Below are 24,229 nucleotides of genomic sequence, written 5' to 3' on the forward strand. Positions count from 1 at the left end.
TCCTTTTTACAGGCACGTAACACTACAGGCACATAACACCCTGTTACATATACACGTCCATCGGCAGGAGAGGCCTGGGGCAAGAGGGCGACGTGGGAAACGCAAACTCGAGCGAGAACCGACCCAGGCAACAGACGAAAGTAAACAGGCAGCGCTTTTTAGCATAAACTAAGTTATAAGCCACAGGTGACACGCTGTCACTATGCACTGGACCGTAGCAGGGGCCGGGTGAGCACCGCAACGGGCACACGTGACAACTTCCCACAGCACTGCGTAATATTGGCACCTGTACTGTGTAGCGCTTAAGAACGATAGAAGCGCTTTAAGAAGCGCTAAACAAAACATGCTGCTTTGATATTGTTATTCTTACAGCTATACCAGTGACCAATGACAGAAAGCATGCAGAGCTCTTGCGATACAACAAAAAGTAACTACCTCAACAGTACCTATTTCACCCACTACATCACTGGCACTACAGCCTCACCGGAAACTGCGCGCAGGGGGCCTTTAACGTGAATTGGGGCCCTACAATTACCCGTGCATACAGAGTGTCCAAGTATCAGCCATTATACTGAGACATGGTGGCCAAATTGAGAACGGGGGTCCTGCACCTCTGGCTTTCCCCCGCCCCTCAGGGCCGGCTCTAGGCTCATGGTGGCCCTGTGCATGGAGCGTAGGTGGGGGCCCCGGAAGAGGGGGTCCGGACGGGGCGGAGCTCAGGAAGGTGTTTTAATAATACGTCCAGAAAAGTCGTTAGTTGATTGACCAGTACCTGCGGCTGCTCCTACCCTTCCGAATTTGTCTCAGAACGATACAATTTAGAAGGAGGAGGGCATTGTGACACACCACATGAGGGACTGGGCGCACAGACAGCTGCAGTGCCAGGGCCATGACAGGCACTCCACACCACTTGGAGTCAAGCTAGCCGGGCTGAAGAGAGGTGTTACCTCGAAACCGGTCCGGTCCTCGGATGCTTGATTCCGTTCTGGGAAGGACATGGCTTTTGTAGTTCGGACTGGACTGTTCCCAGGGGGCAACAGGGTCAGAGCTGATTTGCATATCGCCATTGTCTAACCCAGGGTGGTGTGGAGTGCAAAAAAACGATGGATTTGGGCCCAGATCTTTTGACTGGGGGAGTGTGTGACATTGATCCACATTCAGTCCATCACTTGTTGTTTTTGCAATTGCCGCCCTAAGTGCGCTGGGGATGCCCAGACGTGGGTCCCAGGCACTCCACACCACTTGGAGTCAAGCTAGCCGGGCTGAAGAGAGGTGTTACCTCGAAACCGGTCCGGTCCTCGGATGCTTGATTCCGTTCTGGGAAGGACATGGCTTTTGTAGTTCGGACTGGACTGTTCCCAGGGGGCAACAGGGTCAGAGCTGATTTGCATATCGCCATTGTCTAACCCAGGGTGGCGTGGAGTGCAAAAAAACGATGGATTTGGGCCCAGATCTTTTGACTGGGGGAGTGTGTGACATTGATCCACATTCAGTCCATCACTTGTTGTTTTTGCAAGGGCCATGACAGGGGCACCGGACCCCCACAACTCTCCACAGAGAAATAATCGGAGGCTCTTTGCCCGGAAAAGTAATATCGATGCCATATCGAATATGGTGTCTTGCGCTTGGCGGATGGCCACGTCCGTTGCAGACACTGCATAGCCACCTCGTGACACAACAAGCGTTTAACTTTTGTCGAAATTTGCTTCTGCGTTTTGCCAGCTTTTGCTGTTTCCACCAGGCACCACGTGGAGGTAGCAGCAATACCCAGCTTTTTTGAATTTTTTTTTTTTATGTTATGTTTTTTAACTTTTTCATTTACTTTTTTACTTTTTGTGTTTTACTGTTTGCTATCTCTTCTATATTGTTTCCACTTTTCCATTTTCCTTCTTTCGTTATCTTACGACCTGTTTTTTTCATTTCTGCATACTTGCTGAATAGCAACATAGCGAGTCTGATTAAAACCATGGAAAACATCTTGCGTACTTCTTTATGAAAGGAAGTCAACTTTACGAGCCTTCTGTGCTGCAAATTCCCTGATAAGCTGTCCGTAATCCTGAGATCTAGTAATGTCATGTTCAATTGATAACAGGGCCAAATGATTCAGTCTCTCTTGAGTCATTGATGTCCTCAAACAAGTTTCTATCAATTTCAGTTCAAGTTCTTGCCACTGTAACTGGGATTGTCAACGCAATGCGTAAAGCCACTGCAAGATTTGGAACTGCAGTGTGCAGTTTGTTTTCATAAATGAATTGTAATGTTTCCAAAGCTGTTGCGTTATTTGCCACCAAGGAGGAGAACATTCGAAGCTCGGTATGTAAATCTCCGGGATCAACATCTGAGTCAGAACTGTCGGTTAACACGATGCTTAAATCTGCCCATCTTTTCATCAATTCATTATCGTTCATGCTAGCAATTTTCCGCCAGTCGTGAAGGAATCCAAAGAAATCATAGTGATGTTTCATCTGAGTGAACCTTTCAGTCATGGACATAATTGCTTGATCCATCAAGACGTTGAAGAACTCAATGCGATGTTTCTCTTTTGGTTCTAAGATTCCCTCATCACGACTCTCGTATTGAAATTGTCTCCTAATCGTTCTTCTTCGCAAACTTGTAGATGCAGGAAAACTTATCTCATCTGAGCTCATCTCCAGTTCTTCCGCCAACTCCTTAGCTGAAACTTGTGCAGATGTCAAACCACTCTCCTTATAAGTTTCCAGAAACTGGACAGTCTTTTCAAGGCATTTCAATGCAATGTCAAGTTGCATAGCCTTACTTTGCATGATTTTGCTAACAAGATTTATTTGCTGCAAAAGGTCATACCAAATCACCAGCGATACTAGAAATGCATAACTCCTTAATTGCTTAGCCAACCCGGCTGCCTCAGTTCTGGCCTTTGGGTCATTCGCTTCCTCTGATACTTCAACCACGGCATCATAAACGGCGGCCACTTGGAAACGGACAGCCTTGACGCTATCAATACGGCATTCCCATCGAGTTTCGGATATGGGCTTTACTGTTAGATCTTTAACGTGCTTAATTAGTATTTGCCATCTCTGTGTTGAGGCAGAAAACAGTATGTAAATTTGATGCAAGATTCCAAAAAGAGTCACAGCGTGAGTGGATGATTTCGCCATATCACTAAGTACTAAATTCAAGCTATGGCAACCGAATGGAACATAGAACGCTCTTGGATTCATGTCAAGTAAACGTTTCTGAACACCACTCTTGCAGCCTCTCATATTTGCCCCATTATCATACCCTTGACCTCTGCAATTTTGAAACGGCAATTGCAATTCCTGCAGTTTTTGCAAACATGCTACTGTGAGACCAGCACCTGTGCTGCTTTCAACAGGCAAGTATCCAACGAAAAATTCACTTATTTCGACTGGCATTGTTTCCACGTTCACAATTCGAAGGACCATCGTCATTTGCTCCTGATGACTTGCATCAGGTGTGCAATCCAAAATGACAGAAAAATATTTACTCTTGTGTATTTTTTCAATAATGTTGTCCAAAACTGAAGCTCCCATAAGATTAATGATTTCATTTTGAATATTCTTGCCCAAGTAATGGGCATGGATTTCAGCGTATTTAATTCTACGCACATGCTCTTGCATATATGGGTCATACTTGGCTAGCAGCTCAACAAGACCTAGAAAATTGCCATTGTTCTGTTTGAACAAAGTATCAGTTGTACCACGAAAAGCCAAACTTCGTTCTGCTAGAAAATGAACAATGGATATGATCCTTTCCAAGACCTTGCCCTAACGATCACTTTCCACTTGCAGTAACTTCTGCTGTTCTTTATCTATTTTCTGTCCTTGTTTTAACCTTCTTTCTAATTCAACCCAGGCACTGACGGCGCGCATATGTTTTGAAGAGGATTCATGATCAGACAGACAACTTTGCATGTGTGCCCAGTCGTCATTTCCATTATTAGTAAATTTAATCCCTGCGTCAGAAAACAATTTACAGCAAAAACAGAATGCTGCATTATTTTTTTTTTAATAGACAAGCCAGCGCCTATCTATAATTTCACCATTCCTTAATTTCCGTGAGAACATGGTAACAGAAAAAAGACGTTTACTTTTCGAATGCTCATCACTTGGATACTTTGTTTTAGAATCTGGGTCTCTGGAGGGACCCCTTTCAACAAGAACAACACGTTGCGCGTCAGTAAGAGAGTTCGGCCACGAAGCAGGATCACTCCAATCACATAAATCATATTCAGAACACAGGTCTGTAACATGGTCTTGCTCTTTGGCTTCCTTTTCACTACCAGCATCATCCGTCTGTAAACTCTGAACCTCCTCCAGAATGCCAGATGTTGATGGACCGATGAATGATGTTTCAGTGTCTCTGTCTGAGGGTCTATTGTCAGGATCCTCATCCTGAGTTGGTAATTGCTGCATGTTTGTATCAATGTCAGAGTCACCTTGTTCATTTTCATTGGTCTGCTCGTGAGTATCATTCTGCTCATAGATATTATCATTTTTTTGTTCTTGTTTATTGTCGTCAGCGCCTGTTTTACCTAGTGCATCAGCAGTACTCTGGCCAGAGGATTCTCCATCTTTAGGTTTCCCTTGGGTGAGAAAGTTCTGGATTGCTCCTTCCTGTGACGCTACGAAAGCCTGCTGAGCCACCTTTCTCTTTCGTTTCGAAGAACCAGATTCGTGTACTCGAATTCTCTTCATTTTGCTTGCAATACAACGGGCCGGGCTGACAGTGGGTAGGGAAAAAAGAAGCCAATCAGCAGTGGCGGCTGGTGAAAGATTTTGATGTGTCATTTTCATTTAAACCACAAATTACCAAATCAAAGGATATTTCCTAAAGAAATTAGGACTCTGATAGGTCATGTTGTTGTGTAGTTCCTATATTCCCAATAGGCTCTGCGCATTGGAATAGCATATACTATAGAAATGACGTAGGACTTAAGTCGACTAGGTGTCTATCGAATATACTAATTCAATCAAAGGAGGGAGAGAGAGAATATTACCTCGAAATGGATTCGTTCTCCCTGGGTTACATTTACAAACAAGAGGAATCCATTAGGTAATGGGTCAACAGTGTCCCTACCATGGTTGGGAACACGTTAGATGTTTTTGGGTACCCCTCACACACCAACAGGCCCCTTGGTGTCATGCTTCATCATCGGGGTCATCGTATCCCTCTGCGGGATACGGCGTGCTGCGACCAACGATTGCGTGGGAGCACTTCTTTTGACTGTGTGGTGTATGTGAGGGATTTTTATGTGAGTGCTGTGGTGGGGTTTAGAATAGTGTGTGGAGTTTAAAAAGCACCTGACTCGTAGGGTAGCAAAAAAACTTTAATTGGCCCCTGGGCTGGTACTGGTAAAAAGGTATGTGAGGAGGTATTGGCGTAGCTTATGTGCGCCACCTCCTATGTGTGTGTCAACATGTTTCGATATAAAAAAATCTTCTTCAGGACTGGGGTACACAAATCCCCACCTTACTCACGTTTTTCTAATCTCGTCTTTTGAGTATTTCAAAAAAAGTGATATTTACAGGTGAAGGTATAACACAGAGTAACAAAGTTGCCTCTATTATCAAAAAACACTGGCCCTTGGTGGTAGCAACAGGCATCACACATGAACTACCTCTGTTTTCATATAAAAGAGGAAAAAACCTTCGTGACCATCTTGTAAGGGCTGCTGCTCTCCCCAAACCTGAAATGCCCACTTTGAACTCCCTGTGGGGCTTACCCAAATTACTCGGACACTACAAATGTGGCGGATGCCAAATGTGTGATTTAAGCTTGAATACCAAACAATTCACGCATGGTAACATTACGGTTGATCTTAGGGATCATTCAAACTGCAATACCCAAAATGTCATATACGCAATTTGGTATCCATGTGACTTAATCTATATTGGGCAGACAACCCAAAAAGTTAAGACACGTCTGACCCAACATAAAAGCCGCATCCATTGTCAGACGGAAAATGCACCACTAGTGTCCCACTATTTGGAACACAAACATGCGCCATCTGATCTGCGTTGGCAGGTCATTGAAGTAGTGCATGTACCGTCAAGGGGTGGAAGCATTACAGGAATTTTGAATAAAGCTGAATGTCGCTCGATGCTTCGTTGTAACAGTATAAATGAGGGTTTAAACACTATGGAAGAGTGTCACTCCTTAACGTATAGTTAAATCTCTGTTTGACCCTGCTAAAATGTATATTGGTGTTTTTTTACATCTGTATAATTCTATTTCTCCACACTGATAGGGCACAATGTACTTACGAGCTATAACTCTCTGTGTATCCCTCGTGTTAGAATACACTGTAATGACTATGTAACCTTCGGTTGATGCCAGTTTTATTGTCTTTGTATTTACTGGTTACAAGTGATTTATGTCCTTTTTTTATGTATTTTTTATGTATTTCTTTATGTATTTTTGCTATATTGTAATATACTGTGATGACTTGATAACCTCATGCCATAATATTTGCTATTGCCCCGATACGATAGCAACTAATGCTTATACATCTCTATGCATTTGAAAAGTAGGATTGGCAGGGGGCATCATTATGTGAACGGATTATTATAATTTTTAATTGCAAAAGAATTTCTGCAAGCTAAAATGTATATGATATATTGCATACATTCCCCTTAGGCACCACGTTATGATGAATGTATAACATGTTGAAAACTGTGATTGGACTCCTTTTTAAGAAATATGTTTTATTTACTATTTCCCTGCACCTTTCTCCTGCGAGCCGGGTCTTGGTGATAGCTGGCGACATGTCCGCGTGTCAGCTGTTCGGATGACCGACACGGATATGGAATCCTCGCATTGAACGGCTCCCTTTGACTAATCTAATATGATGCCCAATTGGGCACATTCACAAAATGTTTGACATTTTTTGTGCAACCAATGTGGCTTTTTCCCTCCCCCCCCTCGTAGTCTTTCTACTAGTTTAATATAACGAGACTTCCGATGCGAATTACTTTGATGAAACTTTTTTTTAAAAGGTTTTGGTTACATTTAATTTACCCCATGTAATATACGGTATCCACCCTATGAGTCTGAAACAACGAACCGTTTTATAACATCTAAACGAACGTCGAAACACCATTCAAATATGGCGGCCATGGAATGGGCGTACCGTTTTCTATGTCTAATCTTGGCTTTAAAACTGCCGAGCGGGTGGGGGCTGGTTTCGTGTCCTGGACCCTTGAGGCATTTGGATGAAAATACACGGGCTTACAGGTATGACCGTCGTAAATTGTAGAAAACGTTCGGTGATCTAGTTGGTCCCGTATACATACTGTTATTTATGAGCCTTAAAGCTCGAGTATGTATGCATTGCATTTTTCTTTGATGCGAGGACTAATCTGCTCACGCGGTCTTGCCTTGATTGTACTACGGTACACATGGCCCCTTCAGAATGTTTAAACGTCCGACTGTGATCCACTTAAAACACCCTATATGTTCTTTTTAATTTTTAAGCTCTAAAGCCTGTAATTACTAAACTCTAAAACCTGTACTGGTTGAACCGATCGAAAAGATGCGGTCTGGCGCGATTACTTTGTAGCGCTAATTGATCTTGATAACATCCTTGATTCATGATCACATAGATGTAACATTAAAGTTTTCTCTCTTCTCAGACCTATCACTAATAACACTGCTCTAGTGCTACTTGGATGGACGATTGAGTCTCCTTGGCATTAGACGTTTTTCGACTAGAAGTTTTTACGCTTATTTCGAGCAATTGACTACTAATTAAGTAAGTTTCCATAATCCCACAAACAAAATATGATCAGTTAGCTTGCGTAGGCAGGACTGTTATTAACTACTTCCGCTCTTTCTACAGCTTCCGCAATTGATTTGTGATCACATCGAGAGCCTGTGGGCACATTTGGTTCGGCAATTTATACGTAGGTGAATTCTCAAATTACATCTTGATCTAACTGGTGGTGGTCATTTATTTCACTTGAGTGGACGGCTTTATTTCTCTGCCTTACGCAATCGTCATTCACTACGCGGGCGTTTACTTCACTTCTTTCTTCTCTCTTCTTCGCTCTTTTCTTCTCCCCCCCTCTCTCCCCACCCCCTTGTTTTTTGTATTTTCCCCCTTTTTTCCTCCTCCTCCCCCCCCCCCCTCCTCCCTCCCTCTCTCTCTTTCTTCTAAGGGAGTCCAAATACTAAATGAATTTGTTTTCATTTACTTACAGAATTTTTATCGCTCATTTCAAATATTGTTGTCCTGATGATGACCGCAACTTCAGACAGCGGTTGAAACGCCGTCGACGCTTTTGTGGCTGATTAACTTTAGAGGGCACATAATCATTGTATATGTTGTATCCCTTCTTTTTAGAAAACGAATTGTGTTTGCCACTTGTCTGGTTTTTTGTATATATGGTTTGCAATTTTATAAACCAGCAAATACCTATTGAGCACACCATTTTATAATGAATTTTGTGATATTTTCTCAAATTTGACGAATGATAGTTTTTTTGATTCTTTCCAAATAAACTCTTGCACTCCATCCCGACTACCCTTTATTCCCCTCACTTTTTCTTTCTTTTTCTTTCCCTCTTTTTTCTTATTTTTTCATTATTAGAAAGAGAAATGCACTGGTTATTTCTAAATTTGTGATTTATTGTGTGCTTCCTGAACTTTTGTTAGGAATAATCATTTACTACCCCTGGTTCAGGTTGGTGGGTTGCCTCTGTTGATATCAAGTATATACAGTGGCGTCACTAGGGTTGGTGTCACCGGTGCGGGAAACTCATGGTGTCACCGACCCCCTCACGACTTACCGCATGGACCAAGGATACCAGTAAAAACCCTGGGGTTTATTTTATTTACAAGCCCCTTGCGCCGCCGGTGCGCCACTTGTTCCCATATTAAAAGTGACGCACTGGTCGCGCAAGGGGCTTGTAAATACAAAATGACAAGAACCTTAAAGAAAACCAAGACAGCATCCGAATAAAGGGCATTGAAAAGACTAGGCGTGCCAAGCTTTCCACATGCATGTTTCTACGTGTGTACTATAGATCATATACAATACAATCAGACATGATTACTGTTGTTTCGTTGTCATTTAACCCATGGCATGACCACTGTCCACCTACCATGGATGCAATGCCTAGCTTACTGTCCTGTAATGCCGTTTACTTCTCTGTAATGACGAACATTGGTAACAGGGGAATTATCACTACATTCTACACATTTGGTATTAGTGAGAATAATCATTACTCCCATAAAACCTCTCTGAACGTGGCTATGGAAATAAAAAGCGGAGCCTGAATTCATCGCCATCTTTCATGTCACTACGTGAGCCTTTCTCATGAATGTTATTAGGACATTGCTTGTGGGTGTAACTCTTCGGCTGCCACTCGTCCGGTGCCAGCAAGTGTAACTATGAGTATATATGTTGCTTATCTGAATTAATAGGTTACATGCACAGAAGGCGCAATAAAATACGTTTTATATCGATGTGAAGAGCTTTTTGGAGCAACAAAAAGGAGCTCGTAAAAGAAGCATTGTTTTGGAATAAAGGATATCATTTTTCTAGGAGTCTCATTCGAATTTGCACTGAAGCTGTTTTAATGAGAAATGTTCGATCTCGATTTTCGAGGTGCACGTCATAAGAAGAACAGGACTTGGAAAAACAATTCGAGGATACTAGTGCTTTCATAGGAGTACCTGTGCTGCCGGTAAAGACGTTGTATTTTCTGAAATTAACCCTATGAGTCTTAAAAAACATAAATACCACACATTGAGCAGAATCAAGAATGTTTCTTATTTGGCCCTGGCTCGCAGGTCCCTCAGCTCCATTTCAGCCATTACTGGGCAGGCTTTCATTGTAAGAGTTGACTGTTCGAGGCCTGCACCCACATTGCACAACAGTGCCTGTAATATTCACAGAATGATCATTGAAATTAATCTATATTTGTTGTGTCTATACCTGCACTGCAAGTCCGCTGTCCGCTCGCTGAGACTCTCACCGTTCCAAATAGGGTCGGGCCGGGGAATGCCGGACTCTGAGTCGGACAGAGGTGTTCTGTGAGATCGTCGGTTGCGCGTTGGTAATGTTCTTTATTCTCACGATGAGATGACGACGCACGCACTCTCTGGCGCCGGGAGCGTGACCACCATCGTCGTGACGCGACACAGCGCGGCTTAGCAGCAGGTGCAGTTGCGCACAGCGCGCGGGGGCTGTCCCAGGGCCGTCACGTCATTGGTAGTGCTAAGATTGACGGCCCTGGGGCCCAAACTGCTGGCTGACTCTGGGCAAGTGAAACGAAACTAGTAAAACAACAACGGCGCTGCCAACCATTGCTAGCCGGGGTCGGAGCCGGAGGCCGCCAAATCCTGCCAGGGGGCCGCCAGTGCCACGAACGGATCCTCGTCGTGGCGGCCCCTGGGGTTTGGCGGCCCTGTGCAGGTGCTCACTTTGCACGTGCCTAGGGCCAGCCCTGCGCCTCTACTCCCCGTAGGTCTAAAGGGGGCTTCAAAGCACATGGGACACATTTCATAGCCAGGGTCATGTTTCCCTCCTCTTTTGTTTATTGGTGTGAGATGCGCACATCACATCTGTGCTGGCTTTGAGAGCGGAGCACTGCATCTTGGCGGGAGATTTTAACTTCCACATGGATGAGGGTCTGGACCCGGATGTGATCAAGTTGATGGAGATTACGGCTCCCCTTGGCCTTGCTCCGTATCTTTTTGGGCCAACGCATGTAAGGGGTCATACCTTAGGTCAGGTTTTCTCCACGTCCCCCATCGAGGTCATGTCACTTCTGCCGGTGCTTTGGTCGGACCATAGCCTGGCGAAATTTTTTGTACTAGGTACCAGTAAGCCATCTAGTACTGCTCCTAGACAGCGGGGGCGAGCTTCCAGGGCCCTTCATCGGGTGACTCCAGCAATGCTGGCTCAGGCATCCTGTGATCATCCCTGCCCTCGTTCGGTGACCTGGAGAGGGATGTGGAGGCCTTGCAGGTGTGGCTCACGGATAGGCTGAACGATCTGGCCCCCGTGATGGCCCCCCGAGCAACATCGAAACGGGTTTCTGCCCCCTGGTTCACCGAAGCACTGTCGGCTTCTCGTAGGCAGTGTAAGGTGGCGGAAAGAGCCTGGCGCTCCCAGTATGATCCAGCGGCCAGGCTTGCCTATAGGATCGCGGTTAAGGCCTACCATCATGACATCCTTCTGGAGAAAAAGGGCTATTACGCTAGAAGGATAGAGGCGGCCTCTAACTCCTCCAAGGATATTTTTACAATTGTTAGGGAATTCACAACCGCACGAACTAATTCAACTCAGGCCGCTCCACCGGACTCTTGGGTCTCGGCTCTCGCTGATTTTTTCACCACCAAGATCAAACTGATCCAGGACTCTTTTCCCCTGAGGGTATTTGAAGCTCCTTGGAGCTCTGAAGATGGGTCAGGTTCGCGGCCTTTTGTGCGCCCAGTCTTGGCGGCTTTTCCTCCTCTTTTGATTTCTTCATCGTTGGCATTGATGGCTAACCTTAAGTCGGGGTCGCCTCTTGACCCATGTCCGGCCAAATTCCTTGCGAAAATGGCCGATGTTATAAACCCACTGGCGAATCCGCTCCTGAGGGGGACGGTGTTCAGCTGGTTTAGATCATTTATGGCCGGTCGCCGACAAATGGTCTGGGCCCCACCCAGCTCTGCCGTGATGCCGCCTTTGGGAGTCGGAGTTCCGCAGGGTTCTGTGTTGAGCCCGACGCTTTTCAACATCTTTATGACCCCTCTTGCGGCACTGGCGGAGTCCTATGGGGCCCAGATCGTATCCTATGCTGACGATACTCAGCTCCTTTTTACGTGTAGGAAAGGAGAAGAGTTTGATGGAGAGAGTATCCGTGAGTGCCTTGGGGCTGTTTTCGAGTGGTTCCAGCTGAACAGCCTCAAATGCAACTCAGATAAATCTGAGGTACTCTTCTTCGGCTGTCCTCACGATCCAGACTGGCAGGAATGGTGGCCGGTTAACATGTTTCCTCCAGCACATTCGTCTCAGTTGGCTAAGAATCTGGGAATTAAGATGGATAATGGCCTGGCGTTAAGGTCTCAGATTCTTGGTCTTTCGGGAACTTGTTTTGGCCTGCTTAGGATGCTGCGTAAGTTCTTCCCTTTACTATCAGTAGATCATAGGAAGTTGACGGTGCAGGCCTTAATCGGCTCAAGATTGGACTATTCCAATGTCCTGTATCTTGGCCTGCCGGACTACCTTCTGCAACGGCTCCAGGTGGTCCAGAACTCGGCTGCGCGGGCCATTTTTGGCCTTCATAGGCGCGCCAGAGTTTCAGGTCTCCTGCAGTCGCTCCACTGGCTGCCTATCCGGAAACGGATAGTGTTTAAGGCTTTGACCTTGGCCCATAAGGCTCTCCATGCCTCGGGGGCAAAATATCTCCAGAAGAGGCTGATCTTTTACCATCCGACCCGATCTTTGAGGTCTGAATCCCTGTTTCTGGCGGTGGTCCCTCGAGTAAAAAAGGCTCGCATTGGGGGCCGCTCTTTTGGGCTGTTGGCACCACAGATGTGGAACACGCTCCCTTTGTCACTTCGCCGCACTTCTAATCTGCTGATTTTTAGGAAGGGCCTTAAAACCTGGCTTTTTGCCCAGTAGTTTGCCTCTGTTCCTGTCTCTCCTTGCTTCAATGTGTTGTGTTACTCTGTGATGGTTGTATTAAAAGCGCCGGGACACTCCATGGAGTAGCCGTGCGCTATAAAAGACAAAAATTAACATAACATAACTCCTTGTACATGCTTCGAAGGGCGGAGCCGCATCTGTATTTCAAGGGCCAGATTTCAATGTTTTAACATCACAAAACCCTGACAACACCTTGATCTCCGGCCGACCCCACCACACCACAGACTGCTGAACAGGGAAAATTGCATCTTAAATTGCATTTAATACTTACTACTCCTAACAAGGCAAAAAGAAATACATGAAAACCAATAAAACAGCGGCGGAAGCGGGAGTCGAAGAAATACTTTACTTTACATTTTGTTAAACAAGTGAAACCGGGCTTTTCAAACAATGTGAAAAACGCGAATATTAAAAATGTACTAAGACCTGGGGCCATTACACTAATTATGATAATAAACCGCTTTTATTATATACATTTAACAGATAAATGACACATTTAGTTACTTGTCAGTAGCCTACGCTTCCGTTTAATTGTTACTAAACTAATTACCACTGAGTATCGCAAATAATAAGATAACCCTCGTTCTTTGCCCCCAATGTTGTTTTGCGATTTTTCTTCACTTTCTACTTCCTGGAACAGATCTCACTGCCCTGTGAGCCAACAGATAACTAGAGCGCCCCTCTCTCCGGTTCATGCGTCTTCCCATCCGTCTCCATGTCTGCCAACCTAGACTTGGGGAAACATTGTCTTTTACAGTGAATATGAGTTCTTTTCGTTTCGTTTTTTTTTTTTAATTTATTTATTTACCATTACACAATTATCACGTTACAACACACATTGTCAAAGAATACACTTAATTTCTTAAGGCACTCTACCTATCAACATCATTTCCATCATAATCTTCCGTTAAAGCACAGTGCAACATAATATACAATCTTCTACAACTGTATCCTATCCTATCCCACAGCGCCAATCTGCTATTGGCTTCCAAATACGCAGCCCTCTTTCCCTTCCCCTCCTACCTTTCCTTGCATAAATTGGCTTTTCCATATTATATGAGGACAGTAAATTAGCCAACCATACTTGTAATGTCGGGGGGTTAGGGTCTAGCCAGGCCCTAGCAATGCACAGTCTATATACTGCCATAGCCAAGAAAACAAACTCTTGGTGCTCCCCTCCTTCTGGTACTATTCCTAGGAGTATGTGCACTGGCTTAAGTTCCAACTTAATCTTCAGTGAAATCTCTAGGAAGTGTTCCAAGTTTCGTAACAATGTATGTAGCTGTGGACATAGCGCGAACATGTGAATTATATCCGCCTCTCCTGAGTTACAACGCGGACATGTTATACCCTCCGTACCTCCCCATTTCGCTATCCTTGCTGGAGTGTAATATAGGGAATATATAGTTTTGTAATGCTGCGACTGTAGAGACGCAGAACACAGCACTGTACGCCCTAAGTCCAAAGAGTCCTGAAACCACCCTAGTTCCCCTTCCAACTTTTCTGCCCATTTTTCACTATGTTTATCCAAGTCATCCTGCATACCACACACAAAGCTGGCGTATAGGCTTCTTATTGAGCAATCCCCCCCTAGTCTTATTTTTTCCATTATCTCTACTTTATTGTAACCAACCAACCCACCTTGCTTATTTCCTAAAAAACTCCTAATTTGTAGATACTTGAAAAAATCCTTATTGTTCAAACCAAACTTAGTGCACAACTCCAAAAAAGTAACTATTCCCTGGACCCCCCAAAGATCTCCAATGCTTATTACCCCCTTTTGCATCCACCTTTCCATTGTTCTATCTCCAAACACCTCGTCTGGAAATGACCTATTTTTGAATAATCTTGTATATCGATTGAACCTTCCTAGCCCCACTTTTTTCATGTATGCCGTCCATACCTTAACTCCTGCCTCCACCGTCTTATATCTAGTCCTTTTAAAACGCCCATATTCCACACAAGCCAAGAAACAATTTTCCACCTCTTCACCTAGTACGGCCTTATAAATTCTAGAAGAACACTCTCTTACCCTTGGATCTTCTCCCCCCCCCCCCCCCCTATTAAGCCTTGCATATATTGAATGGCCGCAGCCCAGTAATACAATTTAAAATCGGGCGCGCCCCAACCACCTCTTTCTCTGGGGAGTGTCATGTACCGATAAGCCCTGCGCGTTTTGCCATGGGCCCAAATAAATTTATTGAGAATTCTCTCCAGTGCTAAAAACCATTTTGTTTCAAAGAATAACGGAATTGCCCTAAAAAAATACAAAAATCTTGGGAGTATCAACATTTTTATCACATTTGTACATCCCACCAAGGACAAGTGTAAATTATTAAGCCGTTCTAAATCTGATTTTACCTTCACCAGTAGGGGAGCCAGATTATTCTGCACTACTACTTCCAGATCCGCAGATATCTCCACCCCCAGATAGACTGCTGATTTTACCACTCTTGGATCTACTCTATTTTGTTCATTTTGGACATATTGATTACTCACTATTTGAGTCTTGCTTTTGTTTAAGCTATACCCAGAGACTTTTCCAAAAGATTCGGCCTCCCTTTCTACTTCCACCATCGCCTCCTCTGGATATGGGGTTAGAATAGCCACGTCGTCCGCGTATGCCAGTGTTTTCACTTCGCACCCATTCAGACTCATCCTAACAATACCATCATTCGATTCAAGCTGACGCAGAAAAGGATCCAAATACAGGGCAAATAGGAGAGGTGACGACGGGCAGCCCTGCCTCGTTCCTCTTTCAATCTTGATTCCTTCTGAGTGCCCCCTACACACCCTAATTCTAGCCGTAGGGTTTTTATACAGTGTCTGCATTGCTTTGATGTATTTATTGCCAATGCCATTCCACCTCAATACCTCCCACAAATACTCCCAGGAGACTCTATCAAAGGCCTTCTCGGCATCTAAGAAAATTGCTGCCATAGAGTCTCCTGGGATACTAGCTGCATCAAAGAATGTTAAAACCTGCCTTGTGTGTTGTGTGGTCCCCTTGCCTGGTATGAACCCGTGTTGGGCGTTGACAACTAAATTTTCAATAACTCCTGCCAACCTTCTAGCCAGAATTTTAGAATAAATTTTCACATCCGCGTTCATTAGCGTTATTGGTCAATAAGATCCTGGTTGGTTTGCAGGTTTCCCTTTTTTGAGGATCACCACTACATCTGCCCCCCCCAGGAGTTAGGAATTGCTTCCCCTAATTGTGCCTTACTCATAACGTCAAACATATCCTTACCTAGCAAGTCGAAGAAAGCTTTATAAAATTCCACAGGTAGCTGGTCAGGACCTGCAGCTTTTCCAGAGGGAAGAAGATTTAGTGCCTCTATGAACTCCTCTTTCTTAAGCGGTTGCTCTAACTCCTCCTTACTTTCTAAAGAAATACCCACTGGAGCCACCCCTCTCAAATATCTCTCTACTTCTTGAGAATTCCCCTCCGTATCTTCTTTATATAATGATGCATAGAACTGGCTAAAAATTTTTCGAATCCCATCCGCCCCTACTACTCGGTTTCCATATTGATCTGTCATCTCCAAAATGTCAGCCGCAGCCGCTCGCTGCCTAGTACGTGTAGCCAATAGATGCCCGACTTTTTCGCTAAATTCATATATCCCCTCTTTTTTAGCCAGATATTCCCCCACCGTCTTAATTGACATATACTCAGAGGCTTCTGCCTTAAGTGACACCATTTCCAATAATAATGGCTCCAGAGACAGCTGTTGATGTATCGCTTCTCCCAGTTCCCTCTCTGCATCAAGAAGTTTCGTATTCAATTCCATCATCCTATTTTTTTCTTTTGCTCTTGTAGCTAACACGTAACTCAGGGTCTCCCCTCTTACTCCAGCCTTAAAAGCGTCCCAAACCATCCCCGAGCTAGCGGTACCCCTGTTGATATCCCAGTAGCTTCTAATCCAGGATCCCGTGCGTTCTTTGTACCCCTCCTCCTGTAATAGTGCCCTTTCAAATGTCCACTCCCTTTTTTCCCTCCTGTCTTGGCCTATTTTGATTGTTAAAACCAGAGGGCTATGATCTGAGATTAAGCGGAGGTATTTTTCTATTGCAGTTACGTTAATGAGGGACCCAGAAATTAGAAAGTAGTCCAACCTAACCATCACTTTGTGAGGGGCAGAATAGAATGTGCTACCATCTATAGCTGGGTGTAGCTCTATCCAGGGATCAAACAGGGAATTATTGCTAACCAGGTCACATAATGCCCTATAAGTTCTTTTTTTTCTCCCTGAGTAAGGAGTCCCTGACTGTAGTATAGGATTCCTAAAATCATGTATATTCAGATCTCCACATAGCACAATTGGTTCAGGCCAACTAGCCAGCTCCGGATCTAAGTATTGAAATATCTCAGGGTCATCTTGCGTTGAGCCATATATCGTTACCAGTGTGAGTTTCTCTCCCCTAAAAGTCAAATCCAGCATGGCCCAGCGCCCCCACTCATCCTCCTGTTTTTTATTTACTACCACATCCCTGATCTTCCCTAGGATCGCGACCCCTCTATTCCTTGTAGCTTGTTTTGAATGAGCTAAAACAGTAAATCCTAGTTGTCCTAAAAGGTAGGCTTGTGCCACCTCTACATGGGTCTCTTGTAGACATACTATGTCCAGATGTAACCCCCCCAGCAACGCCGCTACTCTATTTCTCTTATTGGCATCATTTAACCCACACACATTAATACTCGCAATTCTACAGCTCATTACAAATTTTCATATTTCCAAGGCGTCTTCCCCAGTCACTTAGTAAAGTATTCAGAAAGATGTAATCTATAATTCCTGCATATCTAGTATCCGTTGTAAATTTTATATACCACAAACCAAGTGTACTCACAAATAACAACATAAAAGTAAAAAATACAGTGTGCTTAAACATTTCAGTGAAATTAACCAGTTTTTTCCCCTTTTCAACCCCCTTTTAACCCCCCTTACCCCTCCCGCCCCATCTTGACCCTCCCCCCCCCCATTTTCAATAAGACCTATGTGTGGCCGCTTTGGATAGTGCTAATCGCACCCTCCTCCCACCCGGGATCCTGCAAACCCGTGATAAACCCTTAGTTGGATGTCATCTAAACAATGTTGTTAAATTATTCTATTACCCCCCCCTTTTGGGTTTTTAACTCATCTAGGAACTGTTGAGCCTTAATCTCCGACAAGAAGAATCTTGTTCTTCCCTTCGTTACCACCTTAAGCTTTGCTGGAAAGAGGAGGTATGCTTCTGAACCCTGTGCTTGTAAAGGCGCTATCATTTGCCTTAGCCTCCACCTTCTCTCCACTGTGGCGTGACAAAAATCGGGCCTGGCAAAGAAGGTGACGCCCTCTGTTGTACGCCGGTTGTCGGGTCTAGCTTTCTCAATAATTTCTTCCCTTAGGAGGTAGTTTCCTATATTTACAAGGATCGCCCGAGGTAGGTTCCCCTGACCGCCCCCCCCCCCCTCCTTGACCTTTCTTCAATGTGAAGGGGAACCTGTGTGCTCTCTGTATCTCTTTTTCCCATTGCCAGTCGGACTCGGGAAATGCACCTTTTAGTAAGCTAACCACAAAGCGTCTTGTATCTTGCCCCTCGAGCCCTTCCGCCACACCCAAGAGTCGAACGTTATTTCGTCTGACGATTTTCAAAATCTTCCAGTTTCCATTGGAAGTCCTCGGAGAGTTTTTCCTGAGTGGTTTGAAAGGTCTGCCAACTCCCAACATCATCCTCCAGCTTGCCTGTACGTTCCTCTACCTCCGTAACTCTATCTGCAATTTCGTCGTATAGTTTATTCATCTTCCTCATTGTGTTCTGTATTTTTTTTGAAGCCTGCCTCGCTCTCCGGCTCTCTGCCCTTGCTTCTGTTTGAATTTGCTTTACAGTGCTGAGCAGAATATCGAAAGGAGCTGATAGCGCTGTAGCCTCAGGAGGTATTTCCCTCGTATTGTTTTCTTCAGAATAGGTTAAAGAGGTAGCCGAATAATCCCGTGTTAATAGATTACCAGCCCCAGATGGTGTCTCAGTGTGGCGCCTACTTAACATTGATAGTCTTTTCAGTTTTTTTCTAGTTGTATCTTTGCCAGAGGTACTTAATCCTGAGCTTGCACGCTCATCTGAACTACCCTCGGTAGTTTGATCTGTTTCAGTAGCCTCATTGGGTGAAAAAAACTCTCCCTCTGTTGAGGGTCCTTCCCCTATCATGTTTAGGCTCTCTTCACAGTTTTTTTTGTTGCTGGTTATAATGTTTTTTTCCACCAGGCTTGCATCACTCCCCCACGTTTTGTCAGTTCTCTGCCCCAAGCCCATCTCAGTTTCCATCAGCATTATGGCTCCCAACATATCTGATTTGCCTATTGAGACTCTCCTCATCTCACCTTCTGGAGTTACTGTATTTTCCACTGAGCCTGGCGCCGAGCTCCTCCTGGTAAGGGCGCTTGCCTGCTCTGGTAGCGACTCAGTGCTTGCTGCAGTGCTGACATCGATAGTTTTGCCGTCCAGGGCTGGGCTGGGGGGTTGCTTAGCAACCCTGCGTTCGACGCTCCCTGCGCCCTCAGCGTCCTCGCGGGTGCTCCTGCCGGCTTCAGAGACACTGTTACTGCCGATTACAGCCATACCGCTACTGCCGCTGCTCGTGTTCCCCTCACTCAAACCGGAGAACTTAGGAGAGAAGACTCCCACTAAGGTAGACTGCCGCAGGGGTGGCTCTTTATTTTTACATTTGTCTCTGTCTTTGTCCGCCCTGTCCGCCTGGAGTGTTTACTCTTCCCCGTGGCTCCGGCTTCTTTCTCGGAGGGGGGACAATGTTTTTCCGCACTGCGCCTGAAGAGCGCGGTGGGCCATTCATGTTCAGCGCCTTCTCGTTCAGCCCCACTATATCAGCAGACTTTTCCAGAACTTGAACCGCCTGTCCTTTCTCCTTGCCATGTCCTCTCTCCGGCTTTGGGGGTCGCATTTTGGCCGCCTTTTGCTGGGGCCTTGTCCAGCCCGCTTCTTTCAGAAATGTTTTTACCGCCACTTGTGCCTGGCCCCAGGTGCCCCTTTGCTCCAAGGACGCGAACCACTTCCTTGATCTTTTAACAAGTTTGCTGAGAATATCGCCGTCAGTGTTGAGGCTCCTCAAGCCAGTAAGGAAGCTCGCCTGGACCCAGTTTGTAAATGACATCAGGGTTTGTTTGTTACATCCCGGTGTCCCGTTGTTACACCCCGGTGTGGGAGAGGAGGTGTGTGCAACCACTCAGCACCGTCCAGCCGCGGCCATCTTGCCTCTGCCGAGTTCTTTTCGTTTCGAATGCAAGTGTCGTTGTTTCTAGGCACAATATTTAGAAATATTAGAAAAACGAAATTTAAAGCTGAATCGAATACAGCTGCCTGTCAGGATAATAATTAGTTCTAAGAGTCAGTAGTGAACTACTTTGAAAATCAAAAAGTCCTTTACTTTTACGCATAGGATCGAAGGTCAGGACTGAAATATCTCATATTTGAGAAAAGTAACTTAATAAGATTATATGTTTCAGTCAAAAATACAGCCCGTCTATTGAACTGATCAAACGATAGATAGATAGATAGATAGATAGATAGATAGAAGTGGGTTTAGGCAGCTCAAGAGACTTCCACTAACTTTGTGTAATACCAGCTGTAGTTATGGGCGCCTGCAGTACAGTTTTATATGAAAGGGGCCACGCCCTATGCATCCACCACGTACTTATAGGAAACAAGCAGATCAGTGTAGGGATCCCAAGAGAGGAAAAAACAGCCTCCACAGCCCCTAGGAGCCAAAAGCCTGGTTGGGTTTGTCTCTGCGGTGGGGGGGGGGGGTGCTGTAAAATCTGCCATTTGGTCTGAAGTTATACTTGGATCTGTGCGTATGTGTGGGGGGGCACCCGCCGCGGAATTTCCATCCACTAAAATTATTGCCACAACCCTTATAATGCATTCGTGTACTCTCTTTCCACTACGAAGTGTACTCTGGACTCTTCAAAATGGCCATTCGGCGAATGACGTCACAGCAGACTTCAAAGCACAACCACGTATCATCACAGAAAGGGGCACTCTGGAATGCCCATTTTGTCAGTGATTGCTGGGGACGCCACCTCCACCAATTTTCCTAACACATATTTAGTCCGCATCTTCTGTTTTTTTCTCCATATTTTAGTCTCAGCAGGCTGCTGGGAAAAAATACCCCCCATCCACGAAGACCTGAAGAACTGATACTATGTATCTCACATTACTTCCCGCATAGCTGTGTACCAGAAGTGTCAGTGTAAAGTTGACAGAACCCCCTTGTAAATACCACACTGTGTTTCCTCTATTGTTGAATGCTGGTACAGACCCTGCATCTCGGAATACACCAACGCAAGCTTAAGCAAGCGTGGAGGAAGTATTGGGGTAATTACCAAACGCACGGAGGGGGTCCCCGGCTATCAATCGGCGTTCAGAAGAAGGATTTTAAAGCATGCGCATTGCAATCATTGATCCTCTTGCTTCTTCCTTTTCTTGCGTAGACGTTCCTGTTGAAATGTACAGCGGGAAACAGGGAGCAGGATTAAAAACTCCTCGCGTTACTCCTCGCGTTACAGCTCTGCAGAGTACCGTTTACATTGGCACTTAATTTATGAAATAAACGGTCATTTGAACCTAACAATGGTGTTTTTTTAATTCAAATTAATTAGCTAATGGGCCTTGCTGTGCACGAGGGCACGCCTTATTACCACGCATTGCAGAATACCCTGATTCAGCTACAATGTGCGTAGAATTTTGAAAGAAAATGGCTTTAAACTGATGTGCATGATGGGACTAAGTTGCCTGCCAAGTATAAAGAATTGTCCAGGTGCAGACCAGGATCGGGCAGAGGGCAGGTTAGGGGGCTCCTTGTGATTAAGATATTCACTTATATAAACGCTATACTGGATTGGCCTCAAGCGGGCAGGTCACTGTCCCTTGTATGTGTACCTTCGAGCCACGCAGTTAGGTGGCGCAAGGAGTCATCAGGCGGAACTGGGGGGGGGGGGCTCATTACACTTAGAAGACCCAGAAGGCGCTGCAGGCCACCCTGTGGACTAGGTGTGTGCCGGATAATTGTGCCAAACGCTGGCTGTTGGAACTGAACATCAACAACGGCGTGACAAGTTTATTACCGTGAAGAGAAGAAGAACGGCCCACCTGCTGGCACAAAACGAGCAGCACTGGCAAAGCGGTGGAGGCTGTCCCCTGTCAGATATGGCATTTGGCAGGAAAGAGTACGTGTCTTCACATATGCTATTCTCAGGGGAAGAGAGGAACGGAAAAGAACCTGTGAATTACAATGGGTTTAAGGCTGCTGAAGAAAGACTGAATACTATAGGGAAATGCTTCATTGACTCCATCGACGTTTAGTTTTAATAAATTAATATAAAAAAACGATCTTATGTTTACACACGTTTCTAAGAAGTAAAATGTGAGTGCAAGAGCATTTCGTCACCACTTATGAGAACTTATATTTGTCAATTGCAAACGTTACTATTTGAGCTTTCAACTCGGAGTTGCGTCCAAGGAAGTGGGAGGCGATGCCATTTGTGTATCGATAGCCCTTTTTATTATCCTGAATGTCATGTGGCCGTTCATTTCAAAAGACCGCTGCGTTATTTATCTTAGTGTGTTTCACCCACAGCTCTTTTTTATCACATCAGTATTGCTGGTGCCATTAGTAGAAGTTGGGTCTTCAGTTTTTTAGGTCTCAACCTGTTTTCATGTTTTCCCCACACTGCCCCAAACCAGTGTCCTTCACTGCCCCGTGCCTGCTCCTCTCAGTGCTCTGTGCTTGTGTCCCTCAAGGTCCAATGCCTGTCCCTCACCCTCCCTCACCCTCTCACCCACCCTCTCACCCACCCTCACACCCCCTCACCCACCCTCACACCCCCTCACCCATACAACCCTCTCACCCTCACACCACCTCACCCTCTCACCCACCCTCACACCCCCTCACACCCCTCACCCTCACACCCCTCACCCTCCCACACCCCCTCACTCACCCTCACACACCCTCACAACCCTCTCACCCTCACACACCCTCACTCACCCTCACAACCCTCTCACCATCACACACCCTCACACACCCTCACCCACCCTCACACCCCCTCACCCTCACACCCCCTCACACCCCCTCACACGCCCTCACACGCCCTCACCCTCCCTCACACCCTCACTCACCCTCACACACCCTCACAACCCTCACACACCCTCACAACCCTCTCACCCTCACACACCCTCTCACCCTCACACACCCTCACCCTCACACACCCTCACCCTCACACACCCTCACCCTCACACACCCTCACCCTCACACACCCTCACCCCCCTCACTCACCCTCACCATCACACCCCCTCACCATCACACCCCCTCACCATCACACCCCCACACCATCACACCCCCTCACCATCACACCCCCTCACCATCACACCCCCTCACCATCACACCCCCTCACCATCACACCCCCTCACCCTCACACACCCTCACTCTCCCTCACCCTCACCCCCCTCTCACCCTCACCCCCCTCTCACCCTCACCCCCTCTCACCCTCACCCCCTCTCACCCTCATCCCCTCACCCTCATCCCCCTCTCACCCTCGCCCACCCTCGCCCTCACTCACCCTCACACACCCTCACAACCCTCTCACCCTCCTTCACCCTCCCTCACTCACCCTCACTCACCCTCACTCACCCTCACTCACCCTCACTCACCCTCACTCACCCTCACACACCCTCACACACCCTCACCCTCACAACCCTCACCCTCACACCCCCTCACCCTCACACCCTCACACACCCTCACCCTTACACACCCTCTCACCCACCCTCACCCCCTCACCCTCACCCCCCTCACCCTCACACACCCTCACAACCCTCTCACCCTCACCCTCCTTCACCCTCCCTCACTCACCCTCACTCACCCTCACTCACCCTCACTCACCCTCACTCACCCTTACTCACCCTCACTCACCCTTACTCACCCTCACTCACCCTTACTCACCCTCACTCACCCTCACACACCCTCACACACCCTCACTCACCCTCACACACCCTCACCCCCTCACCCTCACACAACCTCACCCCCTCACCCTCACACACCCTCTCACTCTCACCCACCCTCACAACCCTCTCACACTCACACCCCCTCACCCCCCTCACACACCCTCACCCTCACACACCCTCACCCTCACACACCCTCAACCTCACAACCATCTCACCCTCACACACCCTAACCCTCACACACCCTCACTCACCCTCACCAGCATAGCATAACAAAACATAGCATAGCATAACAAAACACAGAATAGCATAGCATAACAAAAAAGCATAGGATAGCAAAACATAGCATAGCATAACAAAACAAAGCAACGATAGCAAAACATAGCATAGCAAAACACAACACATAGCATAACAAAACATAGCATAGCTTAACAAAACAAAAAATAGCCTAGCAAAACATATAATAGCATAGCAAAACATAGCATAGCATACCAAACACAAAAAAAGCACAAAAAATAGCAATGCAAAACAAAGCGTAGCATAGCATAATAAAACACAACAAAATATAGCATATCATAACAAAACATAGCATTGCAC

At 45.9% G+C, this 24,229-nt stretch overlaps 1 protein-coding gene across 3 annotated transcripts in view; it reads left to right on the top strand.

The window, feature by feature from the left end:
• MSANTD2 (Myb/SANT DNA binding domain containing 2) overlaps positions 1 to 24,229 on the top strand; it is a 1,072,267-nt gene that overhangs the window by 313,712 nt on the left and 734,326 nt on the right. The window contains exons 3-4 of one of the 3 annotated variants that reach the window (XM_078681996.1): positions 7,841 to 7,904; positions 8,202 to 8,621. The exons of the other annotated variants lie outside the window; for them this stretch is intronic. Of the exons in view, the coding sequence (XP_078538122.1) occupies positions 7,841 to 7,860 (20 nt within the window). The 3' untranslated portion in view covers positions 7,861 to 7,904; positions 8,202 to 8,621. Of the gene's footprint in view, positions 1 to 7,840; positions 7,905 to 8,201; positions 8,622 to 24,229 lie in introns of those variants that run through there. 3 annotated transcript variants of the gene reach the window in all.

This window comes from Lissotriton helveticus, chromosome 3_1 (assembly GCF_964261635.1).
Source record: "Lissotriton helveticus chromosome 3_1, aLisHel1.1, whole genome shotgun sequence".
Lineage (NCBI taxonomy): Eukaryota > Metazoa > Chordata > Amphibia > Caudata > Salamandridae > Lissotriton > Lissotriton helveticus.